Source organism: Silurus aristotelis (assembly GCF_946808225.1).
Source record: "Silurus aristotelis genome assembly, chromosome: 7".
Taxonomy (NCBI): domain Eukaryota; kingdom Metazoa; phylum Chordata; class Actinopteri; order Siluriformes; family Siluridae; genus Silurus; species Silurus aristotelis.
This window is the reverse complement of record NC_139580.1, coordinates 21,795,339-21,815,188: the sequence shown is the minus strand read 5'-3', so window position 1 is coordinate 21,815,188 and position 19,850 is coordinate 21,795,339. Positions and strand designations below refer to the sequence as shown.

The window sequence follows — 19,850 nt, the reverse complement described above, 5'->3', positions numbered from 1 at the left end:
ATCCCTGTCATCCTGACACTGCAGTTTGTGAACAAGCACACAATCCTTTTGCTAATTATGGCAATGATAAAGCACATCCCCCTTATGATAAAGATCCTCAAATGTAAAAGCTTTCTGATTACCATGAAGCACTGATGGAATTTACTTACTATTGATTTTTAAAAGCTCTTGCCGAGGGTTGAGAAATTGCATGAAAACTACCTGCATTCAAAGTGATGCGAATATTAATTTGAAATCTGTGCTGAATCATTCTGCACCTGAACTGGTACTTGCATGCATGTGGATGAAAAAGCTCATCACAGATATTTTCATTCACACTGCATTTTAGTTGTCAATAATCAGTAACCTGGCTTGGAATATGAATCTATATTGGGAGTGCTGCTTTGTATTTGGTGCATAATTATAAACTGCCATCTAGTGTTCAACTACCCATAGTAACCCTTCATCCCACACAAACCACCACCACCTCCACCACTACCAGCAACACCACCACCACCACCAGAATCAAAGCTTAAGGGGAAAAAAAAGGCTTGATAATGGCTTTAGACGGTTATCTCATATTTGAACTCAAAAACTACGGAGTAATTACTAAAAGCAACGTTTTAGAGTCACTTTATTGCAAAAAAAAAGTATGTACTTAATATGCATCATGGATTATACTAACAATCGAAACGAAAAAATATTTAAAAAAAATGTATACCTTCTTAGGTTTGACATTGTAATGCCTTGAATGTAAACAGTTTTTAAAATACTCCACTAGAGGGTGATACTGGACCGTGTGCAATCATATCTTCTCCCAATATCAGGCATGCGAATCATCTACAGGCTTAAATCATGGCTGCGAAGAAAGACGCACACGTATCAGATGATCCTTTGTTTAATGAATGGGTCAGTGGTCAGTGAGATAAGAGAAGAGCTGGGCGAGTATGAGTTGAAAGAAACACTATAGCACTACACAACAACCTATACAAATGCCACAACACAGTATACAAACAAAGGGTGGTACAAACTACAAGGATAGGCACTATAGGGCTGATGTGTGCAAAACTATATTCAGTTGGCCAAAGTGCTTTGAGATTTCTATATGGTAGAGTTAAGGAGTAAGCAAATGCAGTATAAACAGCATCATAGGGTCCTCTGGATATACACTAGGTTTAACATGGGCTTCGTTTATAGTGTCAACAAATCAATCAGATTACATCTACATAGAAATTAACTATGAGATTCTGGGATTATGGGGAATGGCACAGTTCTTATTCATAGTGCTCAAGGCACCAGAACAACACGCATGGTGTTGGTGTAGCCAGAGCCAGGACGCCAACCAGTGACAACAATAACCACATCACCAGATTTGTAGAACTGCCGGGCTTTACCTGCAAAAGAAAATTGTTGTTGTCCATTAACAACTTCCAGAATCTGTAGGCAGAGATGTAATGGCTATTTAAAGCATTTGGCTAAATAAATAGAAACATAATTGTTTTATTATTCAAAACTCAAAAAACTTTACTTCCAGCTACTCTCACATTTAAAGGGGGATAAAAACAAAACCCAACCCAACAACTTAATAGATCCTTTAAAGAAATATCTAAAGTGGTAACTGTGTCCTTACCAATCTCCAGAGCGAAACTGACACGCAGGTCCACATCCTCTGCCCAAACATCATTGGCAGGCTTGGTGTAGAGGATAGGGATTATGCCACGGTACAGATGGCACTGACGTGCTGTCTGCTCGTTCCGGGTCACAGCAATGATAGGGGCACGAGGCCTGTATCTAGACAGCAGATGAGCAGACCTATAGAAAGAGAGCGAGAGAGCGAGAGCGAGAGAGTGAGAGAGCAAGTGGGTTAAAGAGAAAAAAGAAGAGAGAGAGAGCGAGAGAGAGAGAGAGAGAGAGAGAGAGAGAGAGAGAGCAAGTAAGACACATAGTGAGAGAGAGAGAGAGAGAGAGAGAGAGAGAGAGAGAGAGAGAGAGAGAGAGAGAGAGAGAGAGAGGAAGTAATACATAAAAAAGAGAGAGAGAGAGAGAGAGAGAGAGAGAGAGAGAGAGAGAGAGAGAGAGAGAGAGATTAAGTAAGACACAGAGACAGAGAGAGAGAGAGAGAGAGAGAGAGAGAGAGAGAGAGAGAGAGAGAGAGAGAGAGAGAGAGAGAGAGAGAGAGAGAGAGAGTGCCTTAAGACATGATGATTCACCTGTAACATAGAGCTACTGTCAGCATTTAATTAAAATGCAATGTAAAGTGTGATGTTATATTTCTACTGGAATGGACATGGTTTCATAAATGTCCCCCCTGAATGCCCTTCATTAAGTAATGGTTGCACCATAACAGCTGAGGGAGAAGTTTAAATTAGCCTGTAAAATGTCAGGGTTCATGCCAGCAAAGGTCAGACTAAGCATGAGGGAGCATATTTCACATTGGCATGACACTGGGGATGTGTATTTGTGTTGGGTGTGCACAATAAGAACAAAATATTTGAGAGTAACAGATCAAATGCTATACAAAAGTTATACAATAGTATAAATCTGAATATGCATGGATTGTCTGTCTTTCTGTTTGTACCTTCCAGTTTTGGTGAGAACGATAATTGCACTGGCACAGCACTTAAAGGAAGCTTCCACAGCTCCAATAGCCACAGATTCACAGGGATCACGAGTCAGGTGTGCCGTGCGACGTAAATCCTCAAACACTTGCCTGTGGAACATGGCTGCCTCAGCCTCACGGGCAATCTTAACCATACCATAAGAGCAAGTAATGGAAACAGAAAATCAGAACAATGTACTCATAAAAAGTCCAGTCTGTACTGATATTCACAGCTTGAAATCTGTTTTCATAGCAAACTAATAATTGGTATGATGTCTTGCTGAATCTAGACTTCACAAATTCCCAACAGTTTCACAATGCAAAACATGCATGTTTGATATCAAGCTTCTTCAAAACTCAAAAATATTAAAATTGTATCAAATAATCAAACACCTTTAACAGCATGTCAGGCTGTGAGAAATGTTGTTGGACAGCTCCTGAAAAACATGCAAAATGAGTGGCACCATTGCACCACCACAGACAAGCTTTGTGAACGTTTCACAGAAGGCAGCCAAAACACTGACAAGAGGACAAGACACAGACTGGTTAAACATAAGGCATATCAAACACACAAAATGGCTATGACTATAAGCTGTCACTGAAAACTGTAAATTGGAAAAGGTGAGAATGATTTTTTCCAACAAAAGTCAAACAAAAATTGGTGAATCTTAATTCTCAAACTGCTCCCATCCCTTCTTCATTACAGAACACAATACTGACTATTTGACATTTTAGTGACACTCAAATGCTAACAGGATTGCTATTTTAGAAAACAATTTCAAATATAATTGTATTTCCATGCTAGCTAATCCTTCTTTGGATATGCCACACTAATAGCTGTAAATTTCTTTAGCACATTTTTCCATATGCAGTCAAATACCAGAGGAAGTACAATATCATGCTCACCAGGTGTTGTATCAACACAGACTCAACAGGGTAATCTCCCTTGGCTGTCTCTCCGCTCAGCATGATGCAATCAGCACCATCCAGCACAGCATTAGCTACATCACTACTCTCAGCACGAGTAGGACGAGGCTTTTTAATCATGCTCTCCAACATCTGCCATTCAGGGGAACAAATTGATGTCAGATGGATCCAAATTTTAACTGCTTTATCCTTCAATATATATATTTTTCATTCTTCACCTGTGTAGCACAAATGATAGGTTTTCCAATCCTGTTGCTGCGTCCAATCATCATCTTCTGAGCCAGGAAGACTTTCTCTGTGGGGATCTCAATACCCATGTCCCCACGGGCAACCATGATACCATCGCTGGCCTGCAGAATCTCATCAAACCTGGCAAAGAGTAGAAAATTAAAGCAAAGACCTTGTCAAAACTAGGCAAATAAAAAATCTTTTATATATATATATATATATATATATATATATATATATATATATATATATATATATATATATATATATATATATATATATATATATATAAATATAAATCTTAAAAAAGTGCTGGACTGTCAGTGTAACAGAGGCAATAGAATCGACACACTTACCTGCGCACCCCTTCATGATTCTCCAGCTTGCTGATGATCTTGATGTCTTTGCCCTTCTCACCTAATACTTTTCTGACAGCTTCAACATCAGCAGCCTTGCGGATGAAGGAGGCAAACACCATGTCCACCCCTTGCGCCACACCAAACTGCAAGTCTTGGATGTCCTTCTCAGACACAGCGGGCAGGTCTATTTGAGCACCAGGCAGGTTCACACCTTTCTTGCTGCCCAACATTCCACCATTTTCAATCTCACATATCAAGTAGTCACCACCTGGATCAAAAGTCATTTAATGCTTTAGATCTTGCATAAAAGTATAGACACAAAAAAGGCTAAGCATTAGCAATCATGGTTTGGTCATTTTATTTATTAAAACTGAACTAGTTACTGAAACTGACCAATTTCCAGGACCTTTAGGGAAATGAGGCCATCATCAACATAGACTTTGCTGCCCTGCTGAACCACCTTTGTGATATTCTTGTAGTCAAGCCACAGGGTTTTCTCATCACAGTTGTCCATGAATTTGTCATCCAGCGTCAGCTTGATTTTCTCACCCTTGTTTAGCTTCACCTCCTCAGTGCCACTCTGGAAGAGGGACATACAATGCAAATAGAAATATATAATCAATTGTATAAGATGTTTCAATATGAAGGACGTGCTACTCTTGGATCAGTTGGATCTCTTTAATGTGTCACATGAAGAAGATAATAAGCTTGGTGTTGCTTAAGGGAGTGACATTTCTAAGCAAAATGTTTGACAGGAAACTAGAAGTAGCATGCTGAGAATGTAACAGACATACTCACGCCCTTAATTAGTCCAGTCCTGATTTCAGGACCTTTGGTGTCCAGTGCAATAGCCACAGGTTTGTACTCAAGGCTTCCAGGTACAAAGCTCTCAGTGGCTTTAAGCACATTCTTGATGGTTTCAGCATGGTACTAAAGAATACAAAAGTAGGTCTATCTCACTGAAATGCTAAACATAACCTCAACAATCCATGTAAAACTTTATTACATGTCAGTATTCCTTATATTTCATATAAGTCACTTATTATCAGTATGCAAACCATTCATACATTTTCTACAAAATATATACAGTGAGGGAAATAAATATTTGAACACCCTGCTATTTTGCAAGTTCTCCCACTTAGAAATCATGGGACGGTCTGAAATGGTCATTGTAGGTGCATGTCCACTGTGAGAGACATAATCTGAAAAAAAAAATCCAGAAATCACAATGTATAATTTTTAAACTATTTATTTGTATGATACAGCTGCAAATAAGTATTTGAACACCTGTCTATCAGCTAGAATTCTGACCCTCAAAGACCTGTTAGTCTGCCTTTAAAATGTCCACCTCCACAACATTTATTATCCTAAATTAGATGCACATGTTTGAGGTCGTTAGCTGCATAAAGACACCTGTCCACCCCATACAATCAGTAAGAATCCAACTACTAACATGGCCAAGACCAAAGAGCTGTCCAAAGACACTAGAGACAAAATTGTACACCTCCACAAGGCTGGAAAGGGCTACGGGGAAATTGGCAAGCAGCTTGGTGAAAAAAGGTCCACTGTTGGAGCAATCATTAGAAAATGGAAGAAGCTAAACATGACTGTCAATCTCCCTCGGACTGGGACTCCATGCAAGATCTCACCTCGTGGGGTCTCAATAATCCTAAGGAAGGTGAGAAATCAGCCCAGAACTACACAGGGGGAGCTGGTCAATGACCTGAAAAGAGCTGGGACCACCATTTCCAAGGTTACTGTTGGTAATACACTAAGACGTCATGGTTTGAAATCATGCATGGCACCGAAGGTTCCCCTGCTTAAACCAGCACATGTCCAGGCACGTCTTAAGTTTGCTAATGACCATTTGGATGATACAGAGGAGTCATGGGAGAAAGTCATGTGGTCAGATGAGACCAAAATACAACTTTTGGGTCATAATTCCACTAAACGTGTTTGGAGGAAGAATAATGATGAGTACCATCCCAAGAACACCATCCCTACTGTGAAGCATGGGGGTGGTAGCATCATGCTTTGGGGGTGTTTTTCTGCACATGGGACAGGGCGACTGCACTGTATTAAGGAGAGGATGACCGGGGCCATGTATTGCGAGATTGCGAGAAACCTGGTGAAAAACTACAGGAAACGTTTGACCTCTGTAATTGCAAACAAAGGCTACTGTACCAAATATTAACATTGACTTTCTCAGGTGTTCAAATACTTATTTGCAGCTGTATCATACAAATAAATAGTTAAAAAATCATACATTGTGATTTCTGGATTTTTTTTTTAGATTATGTCTCTCACAGTGGACATGCACCTACGATGACAATTTCAGACCCCTCTATGATTTCTAAGTGGGAGAACTTGCAAAATAGCAGGGTGTTCAAATACTTATTTTCCTCACTGTACATCTTTTTGATTATAGGTTATTATCACATACTATTTTTGTCAAGTATTGTTTTAAATGTACACCTATAATTAAATGGCTGTGAGTAGTATAAAGCATATTTGAAAGATGCAATGAATAGATTGAATTGTAACTGAATCTGAGAAGGCAATGTTGGAGACATGCTATATATACTGTATGTCTGCAAAGATCAAATTTCCTATGATATAATTAGTTGACCATCTGACTCCCACACTACAAAGACTTACATAACTGTTTGTGTAACAGAAAAGAGGTACAAATTCCTTCTTAATATTGAAATAATTGCATTTGAAATTTTTGAGAAATCACACAGGGTTTTTTAAGACTCAAAACGGTGGAAATGCCCTCTCTTTGTAGAAAATGTCAGTACATAATCTCCACAAAAAATCATACATATACATCTATTAAACACACACACACACACACCTGTAGACATATTATCAAGATTCACCTAGAATTAACATCACACTTCAAACAACAAACTATGTACATTCTAATATGCAAATAAAATAAGTTTTGCAAAAGTTAGGCTCAAATACATGAACTAGACAAGACAGGGTATGACTCTTTCACCATTAGTGACTGTGACTTGCACCTACAACTAATAAACAGTACTTCTGACCTTTAACTGTTATTGACCTATAGCTGAAATATCAAAAGTATCATATGAAGGAGCAATGGCACACTCACAATCATGCAGTGATTGAAAACGTTTTAAGGAAAGGCCAATGCCATGTCCAAATCCTTTCTACTGAGGTTTTACTATAAGGATTCACATTATTTTTAACCAGATACTGAGGAACTGGTAATAATTCAATAAGCGCACCAACCTCATGAGTTCCATGTGAAAAGTTCAAGCGTGCAACATTCATGCCAGCCTTGATCATTTCCTTTAGCTTCTCCACAGAGCGAGAAGCTGGCCCTAAAACATGTACACTCAAAACATTAGTTTAGGATTAAAAATTAAATCTAATACACAATACAATTAACAAAATGTATATAATAATGTGTATAATAATAATTTAGTGTATATTATAATAATACTTTTTTTTATAAATGTATATAGTAATACTTTTTAGATGACTAAAAAAAGAAATGAAGAAGTGTCAGTGTTTTGCTGACCAATTGTGCAGATGATGCCAGTGTTGCGAGACACTGTGGGCTCAGAGTCAATGTCCAGCAGACACAAGTGCTCCAAGAAAGTGTCTGCCATAGCAGCAGAGAGCTGCTGAGAATGAATGGGAGAAGTGCTCTTTTCCTTAGACATTGTTGGAGCAGTATCTGCTGGAACGTCCTGCAATATGAGAAAGCATGAAAAGCATGATCACAGTGTCTATATATGTATGCAAAAAAAAGCCTATATAACACTATTAAACCTATAAAAAGATATAGAAGATCTTTATATGGATTTTGCTCAAATCTAAATAAAAATTGACTGTAAAAACTAATTCATGTGAAAGTCAAAAATCCACCTGAACCAGCTCTGTCTATACTGCTTAGACCTTGTTGAGGATTCACTGTATGTAAAGTTTTGCCTTACATTGAAAATATTTTATATACAAAGACAGACTGCAAATAAGAGTCCAAACTACTTATCTAATAAAAAAAAAAAAAACTTTTTAGTATAGAAAAGGTAGCTTTCTAAAAAGAAAAAAGGTTTCTGTTTGAAAGTTTGCACCAGCTGCCATCCAAACATAACAGGCTAAACTTTTAATATTTAATGAGAAAATGAAAACTATTAAAAAGTCTAATTAAGAAAATCCACAATGTATGGTAAGAATATATACAGCATATCATAGAACCTTTGTGTAATTCTGCATGCTTTGCAGTAAAAATAGCTTGATAAGCTAACAACTAATGTTGTAGAAAACTCCACAGCATCTGGTGAGCTAAAAATATCTTAAAACAGTGTGATCATATTGCTCCTGTGGCTCCTGAAACATTGGTCATCCAAATGCAGTCAGTGGTCACTGTCACCAAAGGTTAAATAACTAGTAGGCAGTGGCAATGTATATATTAGTATAATGTGCAAAGAAAGCGTCTGAGTTTAAATTAATGACTGCAGATAAACTCACTAGAATGAACAAATGTCCCATTCCTTTGTGTGTCAAAAGATTATTCTCATAAAATTTCATGGCATTTAGATGAACATGATCTATTATTAATCAACCTGAGAAGTGAATAATAATAATAATAATAATAATAATAATAATAATAATAATAATAATAATAATAATAATAAATAATAATAATTTATTATTATTAGAGTTTACTCTCTCTCTCTCTGTCTCTCTTGATAGATAGATAGATAGATAGATAGATAGATAGATAGATAGATAGATAGATAGATAGATAGATAGGAAAATATAATATTGTACAATATTATAAAATAATATATTGTACAATAATAAATATATATATTAATATTTATAAAATATTTCAAATGTTCATCTATTTTTTTATTGTAATAATGACTTTTTAATAAATGTAAAAAGTTATTAAAATGTATTTAAATAAATATTGTATTAAATAAATAAATACTCTCTGTATGAATCAAGAACGTCACATGACCTACCGTAAGCCACTGGTACAAGCAGTTGTGCGCCGCTCTCCAGCGCGCGCTCCTAATTTAACACCGAGAGGAACCGGTACTACTTCCTGGAGGGGCGACACTGTATCCTTGCGAGAGTGTTCACAGTTAGGTATATTTTTCTTTTCCCGCTACGAACAGTAGATCCTAGTGTTAAATCTGAAGTCCTCAATGAAATGTTACTTTACAGTTAAAAAAATAATTATGAAATTGAGTAACATATTATTTTATTTGTATGCTAAATTGATCATTTATAGGTGTTGTAAACCTCACCTGCTTATTAACAGACAAGCAATGAAGCTTGTGATATTACTTGCGTGACCTTTAAAAATTCTGAAACTATAGCTCTGTCATGGAAAAGCATAGATGTGTTATCTGGAAGCATTTGTAAAGAGCCAACAAAGAGCCAGGATCCAAGCACTAAAGGGATGAGCCCAGTCAGCCCTGAATCAGACAAAATAGTCCACTAGCTGTTAGGAAAGTGCTGGCATGTGCAAAAGCTTTGAACTTTTTCCCCAAAATGATAGGAGACTGGGGGTCAGAGTGACTACACAAGCATTAGTTAAAGAGAAGATTGCACCTTGCCACTGAAGAATGGTCTTATTACAGGTCCAGACAAATTTACTTGATTTATTGTTTTTCTTTCCATGCAAAATTTGATGGTCTACTGAAAATGTCTATATATATTATTTATTATGTCTCTCACAGTGGACATGCACCTCCGATGACAATTTCAGACCCCTCCATGATTTCTAAGTGGAAGAACTTGCAAAATAGCAGGGTGTTCAAATACTTATTTTCCTCACTGTATATATATATATATATATATATATATATATATATATATATATATATATATATATATATATATATATACATATTGCATCAAGAATTGGCTCTGAGCACTTTCCTGTTTGCAGTGGTGATGGACAGGTTGACGGACGAGGTCAGACAGGAGTCTCCATGGACCATTATGTTTGCGGATGATATTGTTATCTGTGGTGAGAGTAGGGAGCAGGTTGAGAAGAGCCTGGAGAGGTGAAGATATGTGCTGGAGAGAAGGGGAATGAAAGTCAGTAGGAGAAAGACAGAGTACATGTGTGTGAATTAGAGGGAGGGCAGTGGAGGGGTGCAGTTGCAGGTAGAAGAGGTGGAAAAGGTGGAGGAGTTCAGGTACCTGGGATCAACAGTGCTAAGTAATGGAGAGTGTGTTAGAGAAATGAAGAAAAGAGTGCAGGCAGGGTGGAGTGGGTGGAGAAGAGTGATAGCAGGAGTGATTTGTGATAGAAGAGTATCTGCAAGAGTGAAAGTTTATAGGACTGTGGTGAGACATTGAGATGTTGTATGGTTTAGAGACAGTGGCATTGAGTAAGAGACAGGAGGTGGAGCTGGAGGTAGCAGAGCTGAAGATGTTAAGGTTTTCATTGGGAGTGTTGACGATGGACAGGAGAAACAAGTTTATTAGAGGGACAGCGCATGTAGGACAATTTGGAGACACGGTGAGGAAGGTGAGATTGAGATGGTTTGGACATCTGCAGAGGAGGGACATGGGGTATATTGGTAGGAGAATGCTGAGGATGGAGCCACCAGGAGGGAGGAAAGGAGATAGATAGATAGATAGATAGATAGATAGATAGATAGATAGATAGATAGATAGATAGATAGATAGATAGATAGATAGATAGATAGATAGAGAAGAGAAGAGAAGAGAAGAGAAGCTTAACCTGTTTGATCCGCAGTGTTTTTAGCGCGCGCCCTATCGGTGGACTAGTGTCTAGACTGTGACTCTCTGCGCATGCGCACATGCCAAGCGTTGTCAGGGAGAAAGCGGCCAGCACTGGGAGAAATAAACAGCGACAAAAGCGAGACAGGGCCGGGACAAGCGTCTGACACGGACACACCGAGAATCACACAATGAAAGCTTTTTAATAATTGACCAATGGCTATCATTTCTATTGTGGTTTCGTGTAATTAATGACACAAAGAATACCAAGAATCTACACTGTCCTGTTGTCACAAAGGTAAGGAGTAAAAATGAACCGTCATGGTGCTGAAATAAACTGCTACTGAATTGTGTTATTTTATTTCATTCTCACACTGGTTTGCTGAGATCAGGGCGTTTGCATTGTCCTCGGTGCTGCACGTGTATTTAGGGATCAATCAACAGGGCAAGCCAATGAGATGCGGAGATTCACGGATGAATTAGCTTAAATATTCAATAGACAGTTGATCTTATATATCTGGTGATAAACTTAAAATATAAATATTTAAATATTTAATGAACACATAAATGCATCTCTTTATTGTCAAGCACTTTACAGTTCCAAAATGCACTGTCCAAACTGTGCAGTTTTCTTTTTCTGAGCTACTGTTGTTCTCCTTATTTTGTCCTTTGTCTGTGTTTTCTCTGCATTTAGCCACTAGCCTATGAATGTCTTTTTATTTGGTTTGGAGATCAACTGGCAAATGACTAAATAATTTCTTTCTTTCTGTTTTTGCAGGTTGTTTTGGGGATGGGTTGGGATTGATTACTCAGCTGAATAAGCATCATCTTCATCCTGGTTGTAATGCTGGACTTCATCACAATCTAAACCTGATCTTGAGAGAGAGTGCTTGGCAAACACCTGGTCACTGGAATGGAAAGGAAGGGAAACAAAAAGTCACTGGAGCTAAATCTATGATCAGCAATGGTAATAAACATCTTTACAAGTCTTTCAAATATAGGCTGAAAAATGCCTAAAATAAAGACTACAAAATGCTATTAATTAGATTGTTTGTTTATTTAACTATTGTAAATGTTTTGGATAAATTCCTGGATAAAGTTTGGATAATGTGTGGCATATGTTAGGCTGTCCTACTGATACACTCAACTAGTTGAGTAGATTTGATTCAAGCATATGCTGAAGAAGGGATGGGGAAAGAGAGTAAAGATATTGAAAACAAGTAAATCACTGAGAGATAAGAAGTCGGAGGATGACACACAGCTGACCCTGGTTAACCTCTCGTCCTTTCAGAGTGTCAAGGAGCAGTGCTGGAGTGGAGAGGAATCTGATGGGGACATTGACTCTGAAAACATCATCTATGGAGCACAGGTATCTATATTAGAATGACACCAAAATCTGCTATGCACATGTATCCATATCAGAACCTATATAATATGTTGTTTGCTTAATATAGCTTTGTCAGTCCAACGTGAATGTTGGTATTTTAAGGTATTTAAAGTGGAGTTAAGCTTGAAGGCAGACAGTGTATAGCTATTGTTTTACTTGGTACCCAACCCTCAATTAGAAACAAATCAAAGTGCAAGCAGAATTCCACAAACAAAAACTGCAGATAAAGGCAGGATCCAAACCAGGTACAGTTCTTGAATGAGAAGAAACCCAGATGACAGTGTAAATTAATATATAGAGCTCAATACTGTTTGCTTTACATCACACAGCTAGCTATTACAAAAAAAAATTTGAGAAGAAAGATGAAATGCAGGCCTTATGTGCAATGTATATATATTTCCTACAGGGTAATTATGCTGCTGATCTTTACTGCCACCCGCAGTTGGACACAGATGTTGGAGCTGTGAAGGATATCTACTCTGACAGTGCTGTTGGTGTAATGTAATTAATATAGGGTTTTATATATATATATATATATATATATATATATATATATATATATATATATATATATATATATATATATATATATATATATATATATATATTTATAACTAATATAAGGCTGATGTCACCCAAACCTGTGCTGAAATTCTCCCTTTCCTTTTCAGGGAGTATGAGGCAATTGATGATGTGGACATTGACTTGCACATAAACATCAGCTTTTTAGATGTAATTTAACCTAATTGCAACAAGTTTGTTGGTTTCTTCTATTTATCATATGTATTGATTGACTTTTGTTATATTCTGTGTTAAATGTTTTGTTTTGTTTTTTTATTAATTTACTGCATAATACATTTTGGAGTACACTGTATATCGGTTTATTATTCAACAGGAGGAGGTTGCCTCAGCATGGAAAGTCAACAGAACAGAACCTATTGTTCTACGCCTTCGATTTTCATTGTCTCAATACTTGGATGGTCCAGGTAGGAATAACAACTATATGTAGTTTGGCTATGTGTATATGTGTATGTTTGATCTACATTTTTTTTTCATTCTGTTCAATTTTATGTGAACACCTGAACCTGATTTCTTTTAGAGCCTACAGTGGAAGTGTTTCAGCCATCCTGTAAGGATAGTTTCAGCGTTGGTGTACAGCTCAAAAGGTGGCCATTTTCCCTTTAAATTAATGAGATAATTAGTTGGCAAATTGTAGTAATTGTATAGTGTATTTATAGTAATAGATGATTCATGCATTTTTTTACTTCATAGAATTCTTAGCACATTCATATCGAATCAGTGGAAACACCTCAGCAATGAATTTTTGAGAGCTCAGCAGAAGAAGAGACATAGCTGGTTCAAAGCTGGAGGAACAATAAAGAAATTCCGGGCTGGCCTAAGCATCTTCACACCAATAGCCAAGTACCAACAGATAAGCATATTTACATATATCTGGGCTTCTTTTCTTGCTGCTATGTCCCACCACATTAAAAAATATTTTGATCATTAGATAATTTGATTAATTAGAATTTAATATAATGAGTTTGCATTTAACATGCAGATGTTTTTTTTGTTCTTTATTTGGACAAACCTTGATCAATAACAGAAATCACAGGTTACAGAACAAGTCATTAAAACACATAGATTAGATTTTTTTGCAACATACAAACACTGCTAATTATTTAATGGTTGCTTTGGTTCATTTTTTCCAGGTGTCCAAATGTACCCCTGATCCAGGGACCTGGAGAGAAGGGGAGGGCATCAGGGCCTGAGCCAAGAGTCAGCCGCCTTATGAGCCGTTCAGTATCCTGTACCATGAAGATGCCAAAAGGAGACCTTCTTACATACGCACCCAATGGACAGGTGAGATAATCAGGATTTGTTCACATTATATTGAATGAGAAGAAAATATTTTCTGGTTTTATTATGTATGTCATATTATTTAATTGCTGGCATTAAATGTGACAGTGACTTGAGTAATGAGTTCATGTTCTAAGCTTCGATGGAGTACTATTTGAATGCAGTGCCTTTTTCAGTGTAAGTTGAATTGTTTATTGACATGGTTTTCAAAGTGGAGTTAGAGGGGTCAATAATGCAGGACCAGAGGGTCTTTGATTTACACATTTTTGCCACAAATCATTGCCAAAGATATTATGTCTATAAACACTGTCAATAGGAATTAAATGACTAATCAAATTGTAATCTAATAAAAATGTGGTCTTCTGGTAAATAGCTAAAAGAAATTAGCACATATTTAAATTATGTGTCTATTTTTGAACAATTAATTATGTTTATGAATGTACATTTATAGGGTCCCCTGGTGGTCTAGTGGTTAAGATGCAGCGCTCTCACCGCTGCGACCCGGGTTTGATTCCCGGTCAGGGAACCATCCCCAGCCACTCTCAGTGCTGGTCCCAAGCCCGGATAAATTGGAGAGGGTTGCGTTAGGAAGGGCATCCAGCGTAAAACATATGCCAAATCAAACGTGCGGAGGATCCGCTGTGGCGACCCCTAACGGGAGAAGCCGAAAGAAACTTATGAATGTACATTTATACAGTAAAATATTCTTCTGACTGTAAATACAACAGAATGACTATCCTATAGTGTATGGTCACCTAATAATTATACTTAAAAAAAAAATGAAAGGTAACTTTTTCTGTATTTCCGTAGAATGTGGCTGTCTCTGGCTCCAGATCAACAGTTCAGATCACCACCAAGCAGCTTATCGAGCTGTTTTTCTCTTCACAAGCTCTCCTACATTGCAAGAGTATTCCTACTCTGGAATATGGTTTTCTTGTACAGGTAAATAATTGGGTTTATTTTTTTTCTCTATAACACTGATGACTGTATTTTTATCTATATGCATTAGATTTGTCTACTTTCCTAGATTATGAAATACTCAGAACAGAGAATTCCCACCCTGAACGAGTACTGTGTGGTCTGTGATGAGCAGCATGTCTTTCAGAATGGCTCCATGCTCAAGGTATTACCACGTAATTACAAATTCCTATAGTTTTTCTATAGTTCTTACTCAATGCCACTGTCTCTAAACCAAACATTTATTGACTGTGTTTGAACTACTTGTGGACTTAGACTATATGTTAGTTGGAATTACATTTATGTATATATGTTTAATGAAATCTACATGGCTTTCCAGCCAGCAGTGTGTACAAGAGAGCTGTGTGTGTTCTCCTTCTACACACTGGGAGTTATGTCAGGGGCTGTTGAAGATGTGGCAACAGGAGCTGAGGTAATGCATGTATATCCCATACATTGAGAAAGCCAAAATGGTTTTTGGGTTTGGCCTTGCTAAAACTTCATCGGTCTGATCAAAGTCACTGTGTGTTTACTTCTGTGCAGGTGGTTGATTTGCTTGTAGCGATGTGCAGAGCTGCCCTAGAGTCTTCACGTAAAAGCATTATATTTGATCCCTACCCATCCGTGGTTGACCCATTTGATCCCAAGGCTTTGGCCTTTAACCCTAAGGTGGACAATTTTATCTGATATAATGACATCATGACCATTTAATTATACAATATATAGTATTACAGTTATATCCTTTTTTCATTTCACCTTTAAATTTTCTGCTTTTGTGTTCCTTTCACTGAAAGAAACGAAGCTATGATCGACTGCAAAAAGCACTGGACAGCATCATGTCGATACGAGAAATAACACAAGTATGAAAGCTCTACAATTAATATAAAATTTAGATTTGATCTCATAGATAACTTATATTTGACCTGTGAAAATGTTAATTGATATAATTCGGATATAAAAATTCATCAGTATTGTCATATTCCTATAGGGCTCTTATGTAGAGATAAAGAAACACATGGATAAGTTGGATCCACTTGCACATCCTCTGTTACAGTGGTAAGAATAAGACCCAGTTTATGGGAATGCACCGATCATGGATAATACTGGAATATTAACAAATCAAATAAAAGAATAATGTGCGCTAAGGAAAAAAAAAATAAAATAAAGGTACATAGAATCTTATAAATGTATACATGTTATAATGGTGCATGGTTTTGTGCTATAAAAATTTTTCTATGAAAGTGAAACACCTCATAAATGTTTATCGTTCTCATCTTTAAAGCCGCATTTGCATTTGATAATACGCTTTTTGGTATTCATCCATTACAGGATTATATCTAGCAATCGATCTCATATTGTGAAACTGCCTTTAAGCAGGGTAAGTGCACTTATTATCAGTGGCATACTCTTACTTTCCAACTATCTTAACTTCCACTTTCCAACTTTTGCAATCTAATTTCTTTATTTTCTCTTTCCGCTGACAGCAACTCAAGTTCATGCACACTACCCACCAGTTTTTGTTGCTCAGTAGCCCTCCAGCCAAGGAGGCTCGATTCCGCACAGCTAGGAAACTATATGGCAGCACTTTTGCCTTTCAGTGGGTGTATTAATATGCTATCTAAATCTTCAATCCTCCATTGGTTATTCCGCTGATATCGTATCAGACAGTAGTATTTGGAAGTCCAAAACTATAGTTATCCATTCTATAGCAACAAATGTATGGCATGTGAAAAAACATTATTTCTTGTAGCCACACCCAAACTCTTTTATTGGAACTTGGTTCTATAACAAATACTTAAGATGGGTTTGGAATTAGATTGTTATAGAGAAAAGAAGCTGAACCCCAGCTTTTAAGTATTGTGCTCTCAGAAAGGTAGGGTTGCCATACTCTTTCATTTAAGAGTGACACAAGACTGCCATAGCCACCTGTGAGGTGCCTGCAGAAAGCATTCTTTTTCTTGTTATTCTGTTTCATGTTATGAGTAGCAGTTTAAAAAATATATGGCCAGATGGCATTCCCTGTTTTTTGGCTATTGGGATGATTGGGGACAACTTACCAAGCAGACTGTTCTCAGATTTCAGTGATTGTCATCAAGCATTGCAAAACAAGACTCTATTCTGTAATGTTGGCTGTTAAAAGTCCAAAAAGGCTACAGTTCTACTATAATTGGTATAGATAATGTTTAAAGTAAAAAATTATATTATTTTCCTTAGAATAAATGTACTTTAATTAAAGGCTAGATTTTTCTAATGTGAGATTAAGCTAAATAACCACAAACATACCACCAGAACCAGTGGGGGTCAATGATTACCGACATTACTGTACACTCTAAAAAATGTAATAATGATTAACTAAATCATTTGTTTGTCTCTAATGATGTGTATTAGTGGTTCACATATTGAAAACTGGCACTCTATTCTCCGAAATGGACTTGTTAATGCTTCCTACACAAAGCTGCAGGTATAGTATGTATTATCTTGGCAAACACACTGATAAAACTGTTTGTGTATTAAACTTTTACTTTTTAGGATGCTCTGTTATACAAACTCTAAGTTTATTCATATGCATGCATGTTTTTTTAACACAAGCTGCATGGGGCAGCCTATGGGAAGGGCATCTACCTCAGTCCCATCTCCAGCATCTCTTTTGGATATTCAGGTAGGAGAAACCTTGTAATGTGATGTGTTGCAGGGTTGGGTCAAATGTAAACAATGCACTAGCAAAATGTTAAGGTGAACTGTTGAACTTTGTTTTTTTTCCTAGGGATGGGTAAAGGACAGCACCACATGCCCACAAAGGACGAGCTAGTACATCATTATAACAGAGTCAACACCATCTTACAGGTATGTACAGCTGAAAGTTTTACATAAACTTATTTTTGATTGAATTATTTGTGTAATGTGGTCTTAGAATGCATAATGTGATGTGCTCACTGGTGGTCAATTTAATTCTATGACAAAGTTCTGGCAAAATCTGAAATGTTTTATTAAAATGTCAGATTGTGGCAGGTGCTACAAGACTACAAAAATCACCACCACATAGATTAAGGAAAGGTCATTGGACAAATCATATGAAATCTTTGAGATGCTGTAGTGAAATGTAAATGACACATGCTAATGGGCAGAACAATTATTATTATTGTCTCAAGCTACAAATTTCCAACTCCATTTGATCGATGACATACATGTAGTAATTTTCTTTAATCATGGGTCTATTGTTGAAGGACCTTCATTAGATAATTTTCCGGGAGAAAACGCGATTGCACAGTCTGTTGTAGAATTAAACCTAGATTTTTGGATCTCTGTGTGACTAATATTTAAAAGATCGTTTTAATTATACAGTAATTACAAACCGGCTTTAGACAAGTCAATAGGTTAAATCAATCATGAATGAGTGACTAGTGTTGAGGATTTACTGATTGTCATTACAGTAGTACTTCTTAATATTCATGTTTTTTGCAGAGTCTCCCAGTGCAGTCGAGGTTTCTTCAGAGTCGGAATCTTAACTGTGTCGCACTTTGTGAGGGTAAGAGACACACAATGGAATTCCACTATCAAGAATTCAAATAACAGCATTGTGAATTACCTTCATACTGTTTTCCTTATTATATATATGCAGTAATAACATCTAAAGATCTCCAGAAACATGGGAATATTTGGGTATGCCCTGTGCCTGACCATGTCTGCACTCGCTTCTTTTTTGTGTGAGTTTTTAATCGAGATATATTTTCCTTTTCTCGTTCAACAGCTATCTTTTTTTACCTGCTCACAAATGCTTACCCTAACCATGTATATTTTCTACAGGTATGAGGATGGTCAGGTGGGAGACGCCAACATTAACACACAGGAAGCTCGAATTCAGAGAGAGATCTTGCGAGTGATTGGTACACAGTCAAGTTGAAAGCCATGATTTGACTCATTGAGAGACAGAGGAGAGACAGAACTGACCTTGAAATGGGTTCATGTGATCTCATTGATCACTGCTGCCAAATTACAAAGTAGTTGTGACAAAGGGAACTTTATACATTTTTTAATGAGATTTTTTTTAACCTGTTTTTTTACACATTCCACATTTGTGTTTTTGGTATGTGTTTGTATATATGTATGTGTGTTTTATCTTGACAACATTTCTCTGATTGCACACTATGTTATGCCTTCTGTCATATATATATATTTTTTAATTCCTCCCATTTGTCCACTTAGGGCTCTGTTGCGACATTCAAACACTGTCAAATTTAATGCACAAGTTACCGTTATTTGTTTGTCCTTTGATCCAGAAAGTTGATGTTCTTAGATGAAAAGGTGCTACAATAGATGTCAGCATAAAAGGGGTGCTAAAGATTGTGTTTCCAGGAGAGGCCTGATAAATGTGCTTCATTATGACTAATGTAAAAAAAAATAAACACTGTAAGTTATTATTCTGTTTGGTATACACCACTTACTTCAATTTACAATTTATTCCAATCGAACTATAATTTTATTTATTTAGAGTTTGATTAGATTTGAGCTTTTTATAATATCTGGTCTGTTGTTTTTAATGGTATAAAAAACAGATATTATAAAGGTGACATTAACCGGTCTTACACTAAGCAATCTCTTTAGCATCAAACGCTAAACAATTAATCTGTGCTTTTCCGCAAAGAGACAAGTGCCATTTGTTTTGTCTTAGCATTATATTTAAACATATTATAAATGTGTGATCATTTCTTTTGCCTCTAAGGTTAAAAAAAGGTGATGTTTTGTGGTCATGGCCCATATTTGTACGGAAACTTTTTTTTAAATAAAAGCATGATACTGAAAATTACATACA

The 19,850-nt window shown here is 36.7% G+C and overlaps 2 protein-coding genes across 3 annotated transcripts; one reads left to right on the top strand and one right to left on the bottom strand.

The window, feature by feature from the left end:
* Positions 1-861: 861 nt before the first annotated feature.
* On the bottom strand, positions 862-9,171 carry pkmb (pyruvate kinase M1/2b). Its single transcript, XM_083545772.1, has 11 exons — positions 9,099-9,171; positions 7,646-7,817; positions 7,354-7,445; positions 4,891-5,022; positions 4,486-4,672; positions 4,090-4,360; positions 3,724-3,874; positions 3,485-3,637; positions 2,558-2,724; positions 1,610-1,791; positions 862-1,373 (listed from the first exon to the last, which is right to left on the bottom strand). The coding sequence occupies exons 2-11, from the start codon at positions 7,788-7,790 to the stop codon at positions 1,267-1,269; spliced, it is 1,587 nt and encodes a 528-aa protein (XP_083401898.1). The 5' UTR covers positions 7,791-7,817; positions 9,099-9,171; the 3' UTR covers positions 862-1,266.
* Positions 9,172-10,467: 1,296 nt separating this feature from the next.
* Positions 10,468-19,850, top strand: parp6b (poly (ADP-ribose) polymerase family, member 6b). Of its 2 annotated transcripts, XM_083545770.1 has the most exons (23): positions 10,468-11,134; positions 11,615-11,803; positions 12,128-12,205; positions 12,630-12,724; positions 12,895-12,955; positions 13,119-13,209; positions 13,323-13,389; positions 13,496-13,645; positions 13,936-14,086; positions 14,894-15,025; positions 15,111-15,206; positions 15,381-15,473; positions 15,584-15,709; positions 15,835-15,900; positions 16,029-16,096; positions 16,370-16,418; positions 16,525-16,637; positions 17,429-17,501; positions 17,630-17,699; positions 17,805-17,884; positions 18,503-18,566; positions 18,660-18,744; positions 18,845-19,850. In XM_083545770.1, the coding sequence occupies exons 2-23, from the start codon at positions 11,801-11,803 to the stop codon at positions 18,939-18,941; spliced, it is 1,908 nt and encodes a 635-aa protein (XP_083401896.1). In that variant the 5' UTR covers positions 10,468-11,134; positions 11,615-11,800; the 3' UTR covers positions 18,942-19,850. The 2 variants fall into 2 exon arrangements, with proteins under 2 accessions (XP_083401896.1, XP_083401897.1); XM_083545771.1 differs by lacking the exons at positions 16,525-16,637; positions 17,429-17,501 and having other exon boundaries at positions 10,677-11,134.

Coding starts and splice junctions, on each gene's coding strand:
- pkmb (XM_083545772.1), bottom strand. CDS start 7,790: ATGTCTAAGGAAAAGAGCACTTCTCCCATTCATTCTCAGCAGCTCTCT. Junction 7,446..7,645: donor TGGCATCATCTGCACAATTG/GTCAGCAAAACA, acceptor TACATGTTTTAG/GGCCAGCTTCTCGCTCTGTG. Junction 3,875..4,089: donor AATCATGAAGGGGTGCGCAG/GTAAGTGTGTCG, acceptor ACTCTTTGCCAG/GTTTGATGAGATTCTGCAGG.
- parp6b (XM_083545770.1), top strand. Junction 12,725..12,894: donor GACAGTGCTGTTGGTGTAAT/GTAATTAATATA, acceptor TTTCCTTTTCAG/GGAGTATGAGGCAATTGATG. Junction 13,390..13,495: donor GTTGGTGTACAGCTCAAAAG/GTGGCCATTTTC, acceptor TTTACTTCATAG/AATTCTTAGCACATTCATAT.